This window comes from Scyliorhinus torazame, chromosome 15 (genome assembly GCF_047496885.1).
Source record: "Scyliorhinus torazame isolate Kashiwa2021f chromosome 15, sScyTor2.1, whole genome shotgun sequence".
In the NCBI taxonomy this organism is placed as follows: domain Eukaryota; kingdom Metazoa; phylum Chordata; class Chondrichthyes; order Carcharhiniformes; family Scyliorhinidae; genus Scyliorhinus; species Scyliorhinus torazame.
The window spans coordinates 175,499,998-175,520,457 of NC_092721.1; the positions used below are offsets into that span (position 1 = coordinate 175,499,998).

The 20,460-nt window shown below is 46.9% G+C and overlaps 1 protein-coding gene across 2 annotated transcripts in view; it reads left to right on the forward strand.

The window, feature by feature from the left end:
* The window catches only part of LOC140392004 (proteasomal ATPase-associated factor 1-like), a 61,812-nt gene that overhangs the window by 13,508 nt on the left and 27,844 nt on the right, over positions 1 to 20,460 (forward strand). The window contains exons 3-7 of one of the 2 annotated variants that reach the window (XM_072477137.1): positions 8,214 to 8,317; positions 8,424 to 8,513; positions 10,612 to 10,710; positions 15,380 to 15,530; positions 16,595 to 16,789. In XM_072477137.1, the coding sequence (XP_072333238.1) occupies positions 8,214 to 8,317; positions 8,424 to 8,513; positions 10,612 to 10,710; positions 15,380 to 15,530; positions 16,595 to 16,789 (639 nt within the window). The remainder of the gene's footprint in view (positions 1 to 8,213; positions 8,318 to 8,423; positions 8,514 to 10,611; positions 10,711 to 15,379; positions 15,531 to 16,594; positions 16,790 to 20,460) is intronic. The other variant, XM_072477138.1, reaches the window with a different exon arrangement.

Sequence of the window (20,460 nt, forward strand, 5' to 3'; positions counted from 1 at the left end):
TGTTAGTGATTCTGGACAATACATATTATACCTCAGAAATCCTGTAATTTACCTTGTTTCAAAGTTGAAGTGTTCAATTTTTAAAGATAAATTCTATTACTTGCTCTTGATGAATGAATGAATGAATTCCCTCCCTCACCTTTGAAAAGGCGTTTATGTTTAAGTAATAATTAGGTGGCGTCGATCTTTTTCGAATCTTCGCACCAAAGTGTCCAAAGATTGTACAGGTTAGGTAGGCTGGTCATGATCAATGCGAGGGGTTACGGAGATAGGGCAGGGGACAGGTCCTATGCAGGGTGCTCTTTTGGAGGGTGGGTACAGACTCGATGGGCCAAATGGCCTCCTTCTGCATTGTAAGGATTCTGTGATTCTATGAAATATAAAATAGGGAACTTTTTCTTATGGTAGTCATGTGCAATAAATGTTGAAAAGTAAAGTCATCTCCCACACAACCAAACAGTGTCAGAAAAATAGTCAAACTACACTTGGCTGTAGAACCATAAAAGATGCAATACTGTACTGCAATTGTTGTAATAGTTGCAATATAATGCTGTAGGAGTATATTTGACACACGACTTGCTTCAGTACTGACTTAAAATTTCATATGACTTTGAAGTTATGTTGTCAATTTTACTGATGCAAAAATGGCAGGGATGACTGCTTCCTCAGACTATTTTAGTGAACGATGAATGAGGACAGACATTGTTCATGTATTTAAAGAAGTACATGAAATATGAATGCTGACAATTTTTTAGATTGAATTGGGAATATACAAGGGAGCATTGGCTGAGGAATATAGTAATTACATTGCAAAATTTAGAACAAATTTCTTGTTTCAAATGATTTAACTTGTGAAATAAAACATTACTTGCTGCAGAATCTATAAATCCTTTCAACCAGACTGATATACGTTTTGCTGAAGTGTTGTGGATAGTCTCATACCTTTTTAGAAACTGTATTTTGTTTCTCCAGCTTTTCTTCATAGCATATACCTTAATACTAGGGAACTCTGTGCGGTGTTTAAACTCTGGTCTGACCAAAGTGCCATACAGTTTGATCACAACTTTCTCTTGACATGTATTCTATTTTGGCTGTAAAAGGCAAAGTGCTAAGCAACATAATATTTAAAAGGGTGTTTTTTCCCAGTTCTTAACAGCATTCCTGTGTTGGTCTGATACAATGGGCACGATCTTCCAGAAAAATTTCCAAGTGCTGTAGCGAGCGGGAATTGCCGCGAGTTTCCAGGCGCTAGGCCCAGCGAGGCCGGCAACACTATTCAACGTTAATTGGTCCACTTAACGAGGCTGCACAGGCTTCTCACCCGAATGCTAGCTCGCCAGCTGATTCGCTGGCACCCAGCTGACAACGTCGAGCTGCACTTGCTCAGCCAACCCCAGCCAGCTCACAATAATGGCGCCGAGGAGACCAGCCCCAAGATTCAGAGATGCTGACAAGGGGAGACTCCTGGAAGCGGTGGAGGCCAGGACGGATGTCCGGTTATCCCCAAGGGTCCTGGAGGGCGAGCCACAAGGCAACCAGTGCTGCCTGGGAAGAGGGGGCGGCTGCAGTCAGCTCGGGCAGTGTGACCAGGAGGACTGGCCTCCAGTGTCGGAAGATGGTCAATGACCTGTACCGGCAGTGCGAGTGAGTAGACACCAATGTCCCAACCCCCTCCCCCAAGGGAGCATCCCCTCCCAAGCGACCCCAACCCTCCCTTCAGCTCTCCCCCCACCCACCCCTTCAACCCTCCCTCCACCCCAACCCTCCCCCACAACTGTGAACCACGCGTGTGGCTAACGATGCCCTCTCCGTGTCCCCTCAGCAAAAGCCCTCCCATAATCGTCGGGAGAGGACCCAGACTGGTGGTGGTGTGTCGGACCTGAGAATCCTCGCCTCCGAGGAGCATGCCCTGGAGGTGACTGGTGTGGCCGAGGACAGGGCGGTCACCAATGCGGAAGCTGGCGGACGCCACAGAGGTGAGGGACCACCAGGCTCCACCCGGAGGACCTGTCAAACGTGAGTAGTGATTGCCTTACTGACTGACCCATCCCTCCCACTGACCACATGTCCATTCTCCCACAGGTCCTCCAGCCGACAGCGCTGGCCCATCCCAGGCGGCACCCTCTCCTGACTCCGAGGAGAACACCTCGGAGGAGAGCTCTGAAGATGCAACTGTTATAGTCACAGCACAGCTGTCAGCCCCACCCTCCACCAGAGCTGAAACGCACACCTTGGTGGGACATGTTAGTGGTCAGGCTTCTGGGGTACAATCTGGTGAGCACCACACTGCTGCTGATGTACATCTGGTGGAGGCAAGAACCTCAGGCGAGACAGCAGTTGGAGGCCTGCTGGATCCCGAGACCCAACTGAGTCCCAGCCTGATGTTGAGCCTCTGGAACAGAGTTACCCAGGGCTGATGGGGACGATAGAGACCAACTTGGTTGTTCAGATGGAGATGTCAGCATAACTCCAGCAGATCCATAGCCGATTGGAGTAGTCCCAGAGGCTATCGGTGCAGGAAATTAGACCGGCAATGAGTGGCACCAAGGCCAACACTGCTAGGGTGGAGAGCGCAGTGGTGAGCCTGGTGCATGGTGTCGGTGATGGCCTTAACTGAGGGTCTGGTCAGTATATCTGCCTCACTGGGGGATGTCACCCAGTGACCAGGCCGACCTTGCTGGGATTCTACAGGACATGTCCCGCTCTCCGATGGGAATGGCCGAGACACTGCGTAGCTTGTCCCAGTCGCAGGTGGGCATAGCTGAGGCACTGCAGAGCATGGCCTGGTCACTGGGGGATGTATCCCAGTTGAGGAGCATTGGCGAGGGTGTCGACATGGTGGTGCGGACTATGGGAAACCACCAGAGCTGGCAGAGCCAGATGATGCAGGGGAAGCCGGGGACCGAACCAGCTGCCGCTCCATCCCAAGGGGAACCCCAGGGCCCTATGGGCAACGACCGGGAGAAGAGGGTGCTGAGTGCTAACCCGGGCACTTCCCATGGAGCCACCCGAGTTCCACCCCCCTGATGTGGCCGCATCTCAGCACACGGGACAGGGCAGCAGGGCTGTGCATGTGCCGTCGACAAGTGAGCCGGGGCCCTCCGGCCCCAGAGGACTCCCGCCAGGCGCATCGAAGGCCACGGGACGAGGTAAGCAGCTGGTTGCCTCCACCTCAGATGTGCATCCGGGGGAAACACCAAGACGTAGTGGTAGAGCTAGGAGGGCCAAGCACGTTGTGCATCACTGAGGGCACCGGGGTAGAGGGAGGGATTAGATGGTGGGGTTGGGGGGGGGGGGCAGCACTATCAGAAATGGGGTATTGTACAGCACATTAAACAACATTATGATGCCTCTGTCACTTTCTTCCGCAATGCGGGCTGACCCTGGATCCTTTGCCTGCCTCTCCAGGCAATCCCCCGTCCCCGTGGCACCCACCCACGCTCCGACCGTGGTCATGTCCCGGGAGCTGTGCCCCATACCCTGGGTGCTTGGATGTTGGCTGCTGTGTGTGTGGTGTTGACTCCCACACAGTGTCCAGGCATCAAGGTGCGATCAGAATGCTAGGCAATGACTCCCACATGCTACTTGGCCCACCTACCCATGGGAACCCGCTTCGCATGTGTCAAGTGCTCACTTAACCATGATTACCAATTCCCTATTGGCGATTGCCTTCAGCTGCGCAGCCAGAGGGCTCAGCGGTCGGTGGGGTTGGGATCCAAGGGTTCGCATGGTGGTGCTGCGAGTGATTGCCCCCCCCCCCCCCCCCCCCCCCCCCCCCGTTGCCCGCAGCATCTCTCCTCTCCCCCGCCCCCCCCCCCCCAAACCCTCCCATGGCAGCCCACCACTGCGGAGGGCTCCCCCACCCCCCCCACCCCTTGTGAGCACTGGGGTGACAAGCCCAGTGACCCCAGTCTCTTTGCCTGCGAGCAAAGATTGCTACTCCCCTCCTCGACTCCTCACGGAAGCTCTTCCGCCAGGTTCACGTTTGTCAAAAGGAGTACTAATCGATGCCAGCGTGATCACTTGCTGGGGAGGCCGGTGAATGACAGGACATCATAGAATTTACAGTGCAGAAGGAGGCCATTCGGCCCATCGACTCTGCACCGGCTCCTGGAAAGAGCACCCCGCCCAAGGTCAACACCTCCACCCTATCTCCACAACCCAGCAACCCCACCCAACATTAAGGGCAATTTTGGACACTAAGGGCAATTTATCATGGCCAATCCACCTAACCTGCACATCATTGGACTGTGGGAGGAAACCGGAGCACCCGGAGGAAACCCACGCACACACGGGGAGGATGTGCAGACTCCGCACAGACAGTGACCCAAGCCGGAATCGAACCTGGGACCCTGGAGCTGTGAAGCTATTGTGCTATCCACAATGCTGCCGTTCTGCCCTGGGCATCGTTGGATGACAGATGGTGCTTGTTAATTGTATGGAAATGGGGCTTAAATGGTAAGACCATAAGACATAATAAGAATAAGAATAATCGCTTATTGTCATAAGTAGGCTTCAATGAAGTTACTGTGAAAATCCCCTAGTCGCCACATTGCGGGGACATAGGAACAGAATTAGGCCACTCGGCCCATCGACTCTGCTCCGCCATTCAATCATGGCTGATATTTCTCTCTTCCCCCATTCTATAAGACCACCATTGATGATAATTGGTTTCTCGCCACGCTACGGCGAGATTCCGAATTCGCCTACAGGAGCAGGCTGGTTGCATCGCAAACTGTTTGGCACTTCTTGTGGTTCCCATTTTTGGCCTCTCCTGCTATTCACTATTACGCTTGAACGCGAGTGTAACGAGGCCGGAAGACTGCGCCCATTATGTATTCCCTTGAGTTTAGAAGGTGGAACGGTGATCTAATTGAGGTTTTTAAAATGATGAAGGATTTGAGATGCGAGGTACAGCGAAGCTATTTCTTATGGTGTGGTAGTCAAAAGCAAAAGGGAACTCAGGAAGTACTATATGGCAAAGTATAATAAAAATCTAGAATTCTATCCTCGAAAGATTGAAAGCTCGAGCAATTTCGATTTCTAAGACTCAAATCAATTGATTTTTATTGAATAAGGATATTGAAGAATATGAAACTGAGTAAATGGAATTGAGGGCCAGATCAGCACAATCAATCTGAATGGCAGAACAGGTTTGAAGGGCTGAATGCCTACTCCTGTTTCTATATTCCTATGGTAGGCAATGCCAGCAGGCAAGGACTTGGATTATCTACCCTGTAAAGTCTACCTGGAACAAATTCTGAGTTTCTATACTCCTCTTCACTATCCTCTTTTGGGTAAGGTAAGACTGAATAGCCCGAGAGGTTTCTGAGAAAATAAGACTGTTTTCTTCTTTGAAGATCTTTGGAGCACTTGGATTATCAAAAATGTTAACTTTTAACTCAGGCAATGTGATCATTAAAAGTTGCTGACATTCTTGGAACTCTCTTCCTCCTGCACCTCAATGCAACTTGCATCTGCCAAACCTTGTACTTTAAATTTTCAAAAATTCCACATCACCCATCAAAGTAACTATTGCTTTCTGGAGATAAGATGTCAGCCCATTGACTAACTATCATCTTTGGTTTCAAAATTGCTGTCGGTGACTGCTCTTTTCTCTGCCAGTCCCATGTTCTCCAAGGCCCGTTCCTCATCGGGGGTGAAGACTCGGGTCTCTGGGTCTCCACCACCGTCTTGGCCCTTTCCCATTTATTCTGTGCTATCTTCACCTGAGGGGGCATTGTGAGCTGCAAGCTTGATGGGTCGGGGGGTCTTTAGCAGGTGGCATGTGTAGGCAGCACACCTGGACATGAAGGGGTTGAGCTGATATGTGCCAGCGGGTTCTGAGGAACAAGCACGAAGATCGGATGTGGGGAGGGTGCGAGGTGTCAGCCAGTGATCTGTGGGGCGTTTGGGAATTTGAGGGGTGGCAGATGGAACTGATGCCAGGAGAGAGGTGGTAACTTAACCTTGCAGCTCGGTAAAGGTCATTGGTATTCTTCCGACATTGGACGGTGGTCCTCCTGGTCATGCTGCCCAAACTAACAGCTGCTGCCACTGCCTCCCGTGGCATTGCTGACCCTGCTGCTGGTCCTCCGACCCCCTCAGGGGGAACAGGATGCCCCGCCTCTCATCCATAGCATTGAGAAGCCTGGCCAAATCGGCATCCCCAAAGCAAGGATTGGTCCACAGCAGATACTATCTCCCTGGCTCTACAATCAACACACGAACACCTCGACAACAAGGACACCTATGTAAGACTGCTGTTCATCGACTACAGCTCCGTCTTCAACACCATTATCCCGCCAAGACTAATAACCAAACTCTTCAATCTTGGACTTGACCCCTTCCTGTGCAGTTGGATCCTTGACTTCCTCACCAACAGACCGCAATCTGTCAGGATAGGCAACAGCACCTCCTCCACAATAGTTTTCAACACCGGGGCCCCGCAAGGATGTGTGCTCAGTCCTCTACTGTACTCCCTATACACACATGACTGTGTGGCAAGATTTAACTCCAACTCAATCTATAAGTTTGCGGACGATACGACTGTGGTGGGCCGCATCTCAAACAACGACAAATCAGACTACAGGAGGGAGATAAAATCACTTGTTTGCATGGTGTACCGAAAACAACCTCTCTCTAAATGCTGGAAAGACCAAGGAACTGATCATCAACTTCAGGAAGCGTAGCACAACACACACTCCCGTCTGCACCAATGGCTCCGAAGTGGAGATGGTCAATAGCTTTTAAGTTCCTGGAGGTCACCATCACCAACAGCCTGTCCTGGTCCACTCACGTTGATGCACAAGTCAAGAAAGCCCAAGAACGTGTCTATTTCCTACAGACGCTAAAGAAATTTTGCATGTCTGCATCGACTCTCTCAAACTTCTACAGATGCGCGATAGAGAGCATGCTATCCGGCTGCATCACAGCCTGGTATGGCAACTGCTCGGTGTGGTGAACTCAGCCCAACGCATCGCACAAGCTTGCCATCCCCACATTGATTCTGTATACACCTCCCGCTGCCTCAGGAAGGCAGACAGCATTGTCAGAGACCCCTCCCACTCAGGCATTGCCTTCTTCCAGATCCTTCCATCAGGCAGAAGGTACAGAAGTCTGAAGACCCACACATCCAGACATAGGAACAACTTCTTCCCCATAGCTACAAGAGTCCTCAACAACTCCCCCTCGGTCTGATCTGTTCCCTGTAAGAACACTATTCACGACGCCCTATGCTGCTCTCTTGCTCGTGTCTTTGCTTTGTTTGGCCCCTTGTTCCGCACTGTAACCAATCACTGTTTGTCGATGTACCATTTGTCAATGTTCTCTGTTGATTATTCTTTTTGTCTACTTGTACGTACCCTTGGCTGCAGAAAAATACTTTTCACTGTACTTCGGTACATATAACATAAAATCAAATCTGCAGGTCCTTCTTGTTAGCGGCAAGAAACTGTGGCACGAGTCAGGCAATGAAACAGCGAGACAGCCAGTAATGTCTAGAATCTCGTGTGGGCTCATTTTCAGTACTGAGTGCCATTGGAATGCGGGCCACGGTCTCCAGAAACACCCCGCCAAAGGGGGGCAAAATTACTCTTTAGAAATGTTTCTGTTGAATCGCGCCCACAGTCTTCATTTTAGAATGTCATGCTTAAGCAGCAAATAGAAACACTGTACAGTACCATCTAAATTCTAATGCTAGCTTTTGGAGAGCGTCACAGTGACTGACTGTTACTGTGCAGCATTGCTGATATTGAATCTGCAGTGGCCTAATTTCAACAGATGGTACAATAACTGAAGTTATCTGCAAATTGTTGCCATGGTTTTGATCTTTGCAATATATCCTTACAAAAGAAAGATTTTAATTTCTATTTAACACCTTTTTACCATCATTGGACATCAAAATGCATTTCATCGCCAATGAAAAAGTTTTCATTAGAAGTCTAAATACTTGTTGGAAAAGTGACAGCCAATGTGCACATTGTGAGGCCCCACAAGCAACAATGTGATAATCCGAAAATCTGTATCTAATGAAATTTGATGAGGAATAAATATTGATCTCTACACCAGGGAGTGGGGCTTCAGTAATAATCCATCTGAAATGCAGATTTTAGAAGATGGTGATTTATTTGTAATTGATATCTCGCTCAAATGATGACTATATGATGTGATTATTATTGAGGACAACATGATCTAATGTCTTTTAAATTCAGGAGCAGCTACTTTATATGGTTGTATAAAGTGTCAAGGAGTTGGTAAAGATGGTGTCCCAGTGGTCACCGCTTCAGAAGGATTTGAAGTGGCTGAGATTACAAAGGTGAGATCTTCCTGCCCATATTATTTTCCCCCTTGTTACCATCCCTGAAAATGCAGTACATAAAATAATGAAGCATTCAATTTTAAAGGCTTTTTTTTCTTTGCAGAAAAGTATTTTGATTTCCTGTCCTGATGGGAATGCAGCCTCAAAGTTTCTCATGCCGTACACGACCTTTTCTAGAATACACACTGGGAGTGTAAGTCAAGCAATTTCATGAAAATTTGGTGTGTAAACTGAAGGATGTTGCCACTTTTCTTACAGTTGTTAGGTTTGAAATCAACTTTTGCATTGGGTCCCTTATGATTGTTTTGGAAAATTTTGCATTTGGAGACATCTATTGAGGATTTTCTGTAACTAACCTATGATGGCAATGCGTTTTAATTAATTTACGAGGTGTGGGTGTCACTGGCTCGGGCAGCATTTATTGCCCATCTCCAGTTACGCTTGAGACGGTGGTGGTGAGCTGCCTTCTTAACCACTGCATTCCAGAAGTGTAGGTACACCCACAGTGCTGTTAGGGAGGGAATTCTAGGATTCTGACCTAGCGACAGTGAAATTAAACATTAACTCTAAGGTGAAAACTCTCAGTTTTGGCTTCAGCTCCCACTAATTGAGTGTTAGTGCTGGTTGTGAATTTTTTCAATACTTGAGCTCTAAGATGGCTAATATGTAGCGTAAGATTCTTAATGGAACTAATAACATTTGATTAATTGATGCAACATTTTGAAGAGCAGTGTTCTGGCAATAGTTCATTTAATTGCAAAATATATTGCTGTGTGTTTGTTGTCTGTTATGCCACTGGCTTCCAAACAGCATTTTGTTAAACCACCTGTTGGGAGATTCATGTCTCATGTTTCCTCTATTTTTGTAAATAATTTTTCTGCATACATCAAGAGGATTAATTTTGGCTAACAATGCATTATTTAAAACGTTTCATTTGCCTCATGCCTGACAAACAACAGACCGCAAAGGCTATTCTTATGACACTGTACTCTCAACTATGGGTGTTATAGCAGAAATTTTATATTTTATCCATCAGTGTTTCCTACTGATTTTAATTAATTCCCAGTGCCAAAGTATTGGAGTCTCAAGGGAACTTGACTGTATAATTAGATTGAAATCAAAATGGGGTCTGAAACCAAACTCCCATGCTACTACCCAAAGTGAACATAATCCAAAAACTAATTAGCAACTTCACAACTGATTCTTTAACAGCTCCAATGACGTAACCTGTCGGAATAATGAATCATGTTCCAGGTTTTGTACATTATTACTACAGCAGGAATTTCATCCAAATAAAACAAAACCAAACAAAATTTTGTCAGTAAAAGAAGATATTTTTTTATTCACTTGGGTCCAAAACTCTCTGTATTCTGCCCTTACCTCCTGCCAACTCATACTGGATTGCAGTTCCGTAGCATCACCAGTGCTTCAGCTTCTTGTCCAAGTGACTACTTCCCACATTTCAGTCTGGCCTTGTGCTGATTTCTGATATTTGTTGGCTGGCAGTTGCTTGAATCAAGTTTGCAGCTAAATGAATGGATTTAGCTTTTATGGCTTCTATCTGCAAATCGCCACTTAGCCAGCCTTGGAATCCCCCTCTCCATCTTTACCTACTGCTCACAATTACTCCCTATTCAAAAAGGCCTACTTGTCGCCCAGGTGTTGGGAAGGGGGAGAAATGCTGCCATATCACCAACCACCTCTTGTTGTCACTTGTGGTGTATGAATAAACAAAATTAGCTTAAAAGGTATAATTGCACTAAATGACCAGTAATCCAGCCGATCCCCCACATGCCCCGAATAACCCTGATTTCCCTGCAGATTTGTATCTTTATTACTGATAGACTGTGATCTGTGCCTTTTTTTTTGCTGTTGCAAACTCTCACAGTTTTGGCCTCTGCACCTATACTCCACTGCTGCTGAACCTTTTGTCAGCCACTATGAGGCACACAGGAGCCACATACAAATGGGTTATCCCTTTGACTTCCTTCCCCTCGTGCGGATACACCTGGCGCCTCCTGAGCACCTCATCAAAACACTGTGCTCATGAGTAATAAGTCAAAGTAATGGAACGTTGAAGTCATACTGTTTCTGAAAAATATTACCATGCATGACCCCAATTGTTTGTCAGTTTTAGTGATTTCATGTTTGAAAAAAGTTACATTTTGTTTTAGCAGTTGTGAGTTGCATAACCGATTCTGGTGTTCTGATTTTGTTCAACCTGATGTTTCAAAATAAAAGTTTGTATTTTCCAGAATTACAATGTTACCTTTTTCAATCTTTCTCTCTAGATAACCAGCATGGATATTTCTAGTGGTGGAGGGCTCGGAGTATCTTGCAGTACAGATGGAACAATGCGGATCTGGCAGGCCAACAATGGAGAACTGAGGGTTTGTATACCTTTACTTAATCTTACCTATTAATATTGTCGATAATTTACAGTAGATTCATAAAAAGAATCTTGTTCAAACAATTTCCTTTAGATTTGGTGAACACTTGACCAAGTAGTGAACATTTTATTGTTCATTAGAAAGATTGTGTGACCGTTTCATTCTGGTTTGAATTATGAATCGCTGTTTAACATTAAGCATCAGACCAAATTGTGGGCTTTGAATAACTTGAGGGCTTGGGTTTATTGGTGTGTTTTCGTTTTGGGCCTAGGTAGAGTGCTTTTTCGGAGGGTCAGTGCAGACTCGATGGGCCAAATGGCCTCAAATGCTTCAGTAACCTTCTCTGGGGCAGAAATTATCCCGCCACCCGAGTCTCTGGCCTGCATTATTTCCCGGGAAGTTACCTGCAGCCTCAACTGGTGAGCCAACCGACGACTAGCTTTCTCCCTTTATTCATTAAAAAGTCCCCCTCGAGCAACACAGGCTGGAACGGTTCTCCAGATCGTCAACCTTGGCCTTTAGCACTGTAGGGATTCAATAGAAAATTGAGTTAGTAGGAGATTCTTCATTCTCTAACCCAGTTCCCCCACCCCAGAGCCATTTATAGCACCCTATCACCACCCCTATTGAGATTGTGGAACAGCACAAACTGGAGAATGAAACTCATACGTTCTTGGTCTATATGCTTCAAGTATTGGAATAAGTTGGTGGCCCAAGATCCGCTTGATAACTAGGAATGTGTGGGGGTTAAATGGCCCAGTAAAAAGATCCTGGGTGTTGTACACTTGAGAAGTTTGTAGGCAGATTTTTTTTTTTTTTTTACAGGCGATCCATTTCAGAATTAAGGATCAAATAAGGTTGCGGAAGAGATGGGTGGGACTATATCACTCTGGTTTTGATTATAGGGCGCAGGGGACCAATTGTGTTTTAGATCCTAGGTTGGATAGGTCGAGTCCCAAGTCTCGGAGTCCATCAGGGGTGACAAAGGAGTGAATGGATGGGGGTCAGACCCATGGAGATTTAGGTTTCAGAGGGATATAAGGGGGTGAGGTACTCGGCGATCATTATATCAGTCATGCTACACATTTTGTGGATCTGGTGTTGGAGCCGGGCTACTCTCAGCAACTTCCATGGAGACTGGACACGTGTATCTTCTACCATTGGGGAGTACGTGGAATTAACAGCAATGTGGCGGTCTCGCCTTCCACGCTCTGGGAGGCTTGAGGTGGTGGTTAGGGGGGTAGATAATCACTTTTAAGGAGCATAGGGATAAATCTGGGAAGGTGGAGAGGCAGAGGCTGGATTCCATCCTTGGGGTGGACTGACAGAACTGAATCATCCCGACGCCAGAGTTATTAGTGGACATAAAGAAACTGCAAATGGATTTGGAGTTGTTGTCAACGGTTAAAGCGGTGACCCAGCTGCGTCGCTCCAGGGTGACTTTTTAATGAATATGGTGAGAAAGCTCACCAGCTGAGGTGGCTGGCAGCTTCCCGGGGGATAATGCAGATCAGAGACTCGGGTGGCGGGATAGTTTCTGCCACAGAGATGATTAATGAGGTGTTTGAGGCCTTCTACCGTGCATTGTATGAGTCGGAGTCTCCTGAGGAGGGTGCTTCAATGAGACAATTTTTGAATGGGTTGACCGTCTCAGAGGTGGAGCAGGAGAGGAGGCAGAAGTTGGAGACGCCAGTAGGACTGAAGAAAATTTTAAACAGCATTCGGTTAATGCAGACGGGCAAAGCATGAGGTCCGGATGGGTTCCCCATTGAATTTTACAAACTGTTTGCTGGTCAGTTGGTGTCATTTCTGCTGGATCTGTTTAATGATTCTGTTTCCAGGGGGTGTTGCAGGCCACGTTGATGCAGGCATCGATTTCCTTGATCCTGAAGAAGGACAAGGATCCCATAGAATGTGGGTCATATTGGCCTATCTAGTTGTTAAATGCTAATGCTAAGTTGTTGACTAAGGCTTTGGCAATGAATTTGGAGCCCTGCCTACTGGGTGTGATTTCGGAGGAGCAGACCGGATTTGTTAAGGGCTGGCAGTTGTCAGACAATATTAGGAGGTTATTAAATGTTGTGTTGTCACCCTCGGGGGCAAGCCAGGGGTGATTATTCCGATGGGGGAGGAGAAGGTGTTCAATAGAGCTAAGTGGGGGAGGCAGGTGTGTAGTGGTATTGTCGCTGGACCAATAATCCAGAGACCGGGGACTTGGGTTCAAATCCAGCCAAAGTAGATGGTGAAATTTGAAGTCAACAAAAAAAAATTGGAATTAAAAGTATAAAGATGGCCAAGTAACTATTGTCGATTGTCCACCTGGTTCACTAATGTCCTTTAGGGAAGGAAATCCGTCATACTTACCTGGTCTGACCTACACGTCACTCCAGATTCACAGCAATGTGGTTACTGTTAAATGCCCTCAGGATGGCCCAGCCATCGACGCCCACATCCCATTAATGAATTTAAAAAGCCTCTAAGATGCTGGGGTGGTTTGGCATGGGCCAAAATTTATTTCATGGATTAGGCTTTTGCACAGTGCTCCGCGTGTACGCACTAATGCCCTGAGCTCGGGTTATTTCCAACTTGAACAGGGCAAAGGTGTCCATTGACTCTGCTTTTGTTTGTCTTAGCAATCGAGCCGTTGGCCATTGCATTGAAGTTGTCTACCAGATTGGGGGGGGGGGGGGGGGAGAGAGTATAGGGTGTCCTTCTATTCAGGTGATCTGTTGCTATAATTACGGACTCTCCAATGTCGGGGAGATAGTGAAGCAGCTCAGGAAGTTTGGCTCCTTTTCGGGGTATAAGTTAAATCTGGGCAAGAGTGATATTTTTTCCAGAAACCCCCCCCGGGGAGAGATGCTGATTTGGGGAGGCTGCCATTTCACCCGGCCAAGACTAACTCCTGGTACCTGAGTATCTAGGTGGCCCATGATTGGGCCACACTCCATTAACTTAACTTTTCTAGTCTGGTTATAGCACCCTCCTTTTTCCCGTGTCAGGTTCTTTTTGAGCCTGGTTGTGAAAGCCACTTTGAAGATTTGGAATCAGTTTAGGCAGCATTTAAACTGGGCTCACTGTCGTTGTTGGCTCCAATCTGCAGGAACCATAGGTTTGTGGTGTCTGGAGAGGGAGGGGTTGCAAAGGTTTAGAGACACACTTCTGGAGGATAGGTTCGCCCGTCTAGGCGAGTTGTTAGAGATGTTCCAGCTCCTGAGAGGGAATGGTTTCAGGTGCGTGATTTTTTTACTCAAGGAGCTTCATTCATTTCCCCGGTATTGTCGCCTTCGCTTATGGACAGGGTCCTGTCCTTGGCCGAATTAGAGGAGGGTAAGTTTTTGGGTGTCTATGGACAGATGTTGGCGACAGAGCAGGCATCAGTGGAGGAAGTGGGAGGGTGAGATTGGTTTGCTCTTTGAGGGGGGAGATCATAAGACATAGGAGCAGAATTAGGCCATTCAGCCCATTGAGTCTGTTCCGCCATTCAGCCCATCGAGTCTGTTCCGCCATTCAATCATGGCTGTTATGTTTCTCATCCCTATTCTCCTGCCTTTTCCCCATAACCTCTGATCCCGTCATTAATCAAGAACCTATCTATCTCTGTCTTAAAGACACTCAGTGATTTGGCCTCCACAGCCTTCTGCGGCAAACAGTTCCAAAGATTCACCACCCTTTGGCTGAAGAAATTCCTCCTCATCTCAGTTGTAAAGGATTGTCCTTTCAGTTTGAGGCTGTGGCCAGACTCTTTACAGGGTCAACTTCACAGTTGACTGATATGCAAGGTTAAGCGTGATCTAGTTCAAGGTGGTGCACAGGATGCACCTGATTATCGCACATATGAGGGAGTTCTTCTCGGGGGTGGAGGATAGGTGTGAGCGGTGCTATTGGGGGCCGGCAAATCACACGTACATGTTTTGGTCTTGCCCCAAGCTTGTTAATTTCTGAGTCTCCTTTTTTGATACAATGTCATGAATTTTGGGTGTTCAGCTGCAGCCATGCCTGTTGGGTTGCCATTTTTGGAGTCTTGGGTTCGCCGGTGCTGCAGATGGGGACGAGGGCAGGTGTCCTACCCTTCACCTCGCTAATAGCCCGGAGGCAAGTTCTGCTTGGTTGGAGGTCCCCGGTGCTGCCTAAAACCTTGGCTTGGTTGGGGGACCTAATGCAACTTTTGCAACTGGAGAAGATTAAGTATACTATGAGGGGATTGGTGGAAGGATTCTAGCCGAGTTATGATGTGGAGATGCCGGCGTTGGACTGGGGTAAGCACAGTAAGAAGTCTTACAACACCCGAGGAAGGAGCAGTGCTCCGAAAGCTAGTGATTTGAAACAAACCTGTTGGACTTTAACCTGGTGTTGTAAGACTTCTTACTCTACTTGAGTTGGCAGACCTACATCTTCCTTTTTCAGGGAACTAGTTACCATCAACTGTTTTCGGGGGGTGGGGGGGTGTCTTTGTGGGAGGTGAGGGAGACACTGGGTAGGTGTACTTCTGGAATTTGTTGTAATGTGTTTGTAATAATGAAAATGCTGTTTGAATAAAATTATTTTAAAAAAAAAAGAAATTGATCTCTTACAAATAACAGTTAACGTTCCGAAGTGTGTGCGTATTTGTGTGTATGTGAATCGGAAGAATTCATGTATCTAATCCATTATTGATTTTAATTTTTAGAGAGATCTGGTTGGCCATGTATTTGATGTGAATTGTTGTAGATTCTTTCCCTCTGGCATTGTGGCTCTAAGTGGAGGAATGGACGCTCAGCTAAAGATATGGTCTGTTGAAGATGGAAATTGTTCTGTCACTTTCAATGGACACAAAGGAGGTATACAGAACTATTACCTGAGTTTCATTGAGAAGAAAATTAACATTTAGCAAGGATTCTGAAAAAATTATCTGTTTTTTAAAAATTTACTTTTTCTACAAGTTCAGATTTAGATTTTTGAGCAATAAAAACTTTTTATTGAAAACTTATCAAGGTTACATTCAGTTCCTGCTGCAGCAGTCTTTGACTTTCCTTCGATTCCTCCAGAAACTGAATGCTTCTCACAAAGCCAATCTGGAACAAGTGAAAAAAATTATTTTTTTTTAAAATTCACACGACTTGAACTTGGGCTTATTACTGGCTGGTTGAAAATTATCCTTTGAGGCATTGGGTTATATCCGCAATTCAAGCACTCTTAATAAATAGAATCCTCCACTGTTAGCAGCTTACAGTACAATTGATTCATTTGGAAAATAACTTAATCTTTGTCTATTCAAAGCCTGTCGTAAAGACATAAACATGAGTGTTACTCCTGCTTAAGTATAATCCAAAATAACGACTAAACCCAAGAATACTGTAAAAGCCATCATTGCTACTCTGCGGTTCTGCTGTGACGCATGCAGTCACTTTTCAGGTTTGTCACAAGGAGCACTTCTCAACATCTCTTGTGCCAATGAGTAACATCAGTGTACAGTGCACCTGCAATCTTCTGAGTTAGTCTAAATGATGCACAATATTTTATGAAGACAGTTACCAGCCTTGATTATTTATGGCATTGCATTATACATTCAATTTGTTATGCCGATTTAAATCCAAAGTTTTCTGGTTACACTGTTTTATTTTCGACCTGTAAAACATGCACTTGTTCACTGCAGATATTTTTTAACTTCGGGAATAAATAAACCCCCCAAATCATTCTCTTATTAATGATGGTGAATGATAATGATCAAAAACGTAGGCGCATTCTACATGTAATTCCAACTTTACAGTATAAAGAGATTTTATTTTACTTGTATAGTTGTCTTTTGACTCCTACTCTGCAAAAGAGAAGACATTACCTGTATTAATGTTAAAGAAAGACATTTATTTAAAGTTGAATTTTCTTTCAATTGATTTTTGAAAAGGTATTCTTGATACGGCAATTATAGAACGTGGACGAAATGTCATCTCAAGCTCCAGGGATGGAACGGCAAGATTGTGGGATTCTGGCATGTCTTCTTGCCTTGCAGTTCTAGCCGATTGTGGGAGTCCCATTAATGGCTGTTCACTTGGTGTTGCTGAAAACACAGTGAATTTGGGTTCTCCTGAGCAACCACCAAGTAAGTAAACTGTTGTACCAAGCTCCCCAACTTATTCCAGTAGATACTTGAAGCAAACAGACCAGGAATATATGAGTTTCATTCTCCAGTTTGTGCTTTCATAGAGCTTTCATAGAATTTACAGTGCAGAAGGAGGCCATTCGGCCCATCGAGTCTGCACCGGCTCTTGGAAAGAGCACCATACCCAAGGTCAACACCTCCACCTTATCCCCATAACACAGTAACCCCACCCAACACTAAGGGCAATTTATCATGGCCAATCCACCTAACTTGCACATCTTTGGACTGTGGGAGGAAACCGGAGCACCCGGAGGAAACCCACGCACACACGGGGAGAATGTGCAGACTCCACACAGACAGTGACCCAAGCTGGAATCGAACCTGGGACCCTGGAGCTGTGAAGCAATTGTGCTATCCACAAGGCTACCGTGCTGTTGCACAATCTCAATAGGCGGGGGTGTTGGGTTCTATAAATGGTCCTGGGGTGGGGGAACTGGGTTAGAGAATGGAGAATCTCCTACTAACTCAATTTTATATTGAATCCCTACAGTGCGGAAGGAGGCCATTCGGCCCATCGAGTCTGCACTGACCCCCCGAAAGATCACTCTACCTAGGCCCACTCTCCCACCCTATCCCAGTAACCCTGCGCATTGACCACAGCCAATCCACTTTTTTTAATTTTTAAAATATGTTTATTCAAATTTTTCCAACAAAATTTTTGTAACAAACAAACCCCCCCTTAACAAAAAAAAAAGAACACAAACACCACAATCAAAAATAATAAACTACTTATACATTGGGTTTCGCCCGTATATATTAACCCCCCCCATATGACGTTCAAAAGTACCCTTGGGGAATCCCCCCAAAAGAGACCCCCCCCCCCCCCCCGGGTTGCTGCTGCTGCTGACCTCCTAACGCTCCGCGAGATAGTCTAGGAACGGTTGCCACCGCCTGAAGAACCCCTGCACAACAGACCCTCTCAAGGCAAACTTTATCCTCTCCAACTTAATGTACCCTGCCATGTCATTTATCTAGGCTTCCACACTGCGGGGCTTCGCATCCTTCCATAATAGCAAGATCCTCCGCCGGGCTACCAGGGACGCAAAGGCCAGAATACCTGCCTCTTTCGCCTACTGCACTCCCGGCTCGTCCGTTACCCCAAATAGTGCCAACCCCCAACTCGGCTTGATCTGGACTTTCACCACCTTGCACATAGTCCTCACGAAACCCCTCCAAAACCCATCCAGTGCCGGGCACGACCAGAACATGTGCACGTGATTCGCCGGGCTTCACGAGCACCTCCCACATCTGTCCTCCACCCCAAAGAACCTACTCAACCTCGTCCCTGTCATATGTGCTCTGTGAGTAACCTTGAATTGTATTAGGCTGAGCCTGGCGCAAGAGGAAGAGGAGTTAACCCTACTCAGTGCATCAGCCCACAGACCCTCATCAATCTCCTCCCCAAGCTCCTCCTCCCACTTGCCCTTTAGCTCCTCTACCGAAACCACCACCTCTTCTTTCATCTCTTGATAGATCGCCGAAACCTTGCCTTCTCCGACCCATACACCCAAAATCACCCTGCCCTGAATCCTCTGTGCCGGGAGCAACGGGAATTCCCTCACCTGCCGCCTCACAAACGCCCTCACTTGCATGTACCTGAAAGCATTTCCCGGGGTAACCCAAACTTCTCCTCCAGCGCCCCTAGGCTCGCAAACATCCCATCTATAAACAGGCCCCCCATTCTTCTGATCCCTGCCTGATGCCAGCTCCGAAACCCCTCATCCATCCTTCCCAGGATGAACCGATGGTTCTCCCGAATCGGGGACCAAACCGAGGCTCCCACCTCGCCCCTATGCCCTCTCCACTGCCCCCAGATCTTCAACGTTGCCGCCACCACCGAACTCGTGGTGTACCTTGTCGGCGAGAGCGTCAGTGGTGCCGTCACCAGCGCCCTCAGGCTCGTGCCCCTGCAGGATGCCATCTCCAACCTCTTCCACGCCGCCCCCTCTCCCTCTATTACCCACTTACGGATCATCGCCACGTTGGCTGCCCAATAGTAGCCGCACAGATTCAGCAGCGCCAGCCCTCCCCTGTCCCTGCTACGTTCCAGAAACACCCTCTTTACCCTCGGGGTCTTATTTTCCCACACGAAACCCATGATGCTCCTACCTACTCGTTAAAAAAAGGCCTTGGTAATCATAATGGGAAGGCACTGGAACACAAAGAGAAACCTCGGGAGGACAATCATTTTAACCGACTGTATCCTGCCCGCTAGCGAGAACATAGAACATAGAAAATACAGCACAGAACAGGCCCTTCGGCCCACGATGTTGTGCCGAACCTTTGTCCTAGATTAATCATAGATTATCATTGAATTTACAGTGCAGAAGGAGGCCATTTGGCCCTTTGAGTCTGCACCAGCTCTTGGAAAGAGCACCCTACCCAAACTCAACACCTCCACCCAACACCAAGGGCAATTTGGACATTAAGGGCAATTTATCATTGGCCAATTCACCTAACCCGCACATCTTTGGACTGTGGGAGGAAACCGGAGCACCCGGAGGAAACCCACGCAGACACGGGGAGGACGTGCAGACTCCGCACAGACAATGACCCAAGCCAGAATCGAACCTGGGACCATGGATCTGTGAAGCAATTGTGCTATCCACAATGCTACCGTGCTGCCCTTAAGAACAAATAAATCTACACTATATCATTTTACCGTCATCCATGTACCTATCCAACAGCTGCTTGAAGTTCCCTAATGTTTCCGACTCAACTACTTCCACAGGCAGTGCATTCCATGCCCCCACTACTCTCTGGGTAAAGAACCTACCTCTGATATCCCCCCTATATCTTCCACCTTTCACCTTAAATTTATGTCCCCTTGTAATGGTGTGTTCCACCTGGGGAAAAAGTCTCTGACTGTCTACTCTATCTATTCCCCTGATCATCTTATAAACCTCTATCAAGTCGCCCCTCATCCTTCTCCGCTCTAATGAGAAAAGGCCTAGCACCCTCAACCTTTCCTCGTAAGACCTACTCTCCATTCCAGGCAACATCCTGGTAAATCTTCTTTGCACCTTTTCCAGAGCTTCCACATCCTTCCTAAAATGAGGCGACCAGAACTGTACACAGTACTCCAAATGTGGCCTTACCAAAGTTTTGTACAGCTGCATCATCACCTCACGGCTCTTAAATTCAATCCCTCTGTTAATGAACGCGAGCACACCATAGGCCTTCTTCACAGCTCTATCCACTTGAGTGGCAACTTTCAAAGATGTATGAACATAGACCCCAAGGTCTCTCTGCTCCTCCACAATGCCAAGAACTCTACCGTTAACCCTGTATTCCGCATTCATATTTGTCCTTCCAAAATGGACAACCTCACACTTTTCAGGGTTAAACTCCATCTGCCACTTCTCAGACCAGCTCTGCATCCTATCTATGTCTCTTTGCAGCCGACAACAGCCCTCCTTACTATCCACAACTCCACCAATCTTCGTATCGTCTGCAAATTTACTGACCCACCCTTCAACTCCCTCATCCAAGTCATTAATGAAAATCACAAACAGCAGAGGACCCAGAACTGATCCCTGCGGTACACCACTGGTAACTGGGATCCAGGCTGAATATTTGCCATCCACCACCACTCTCTGACTTCTATCGGT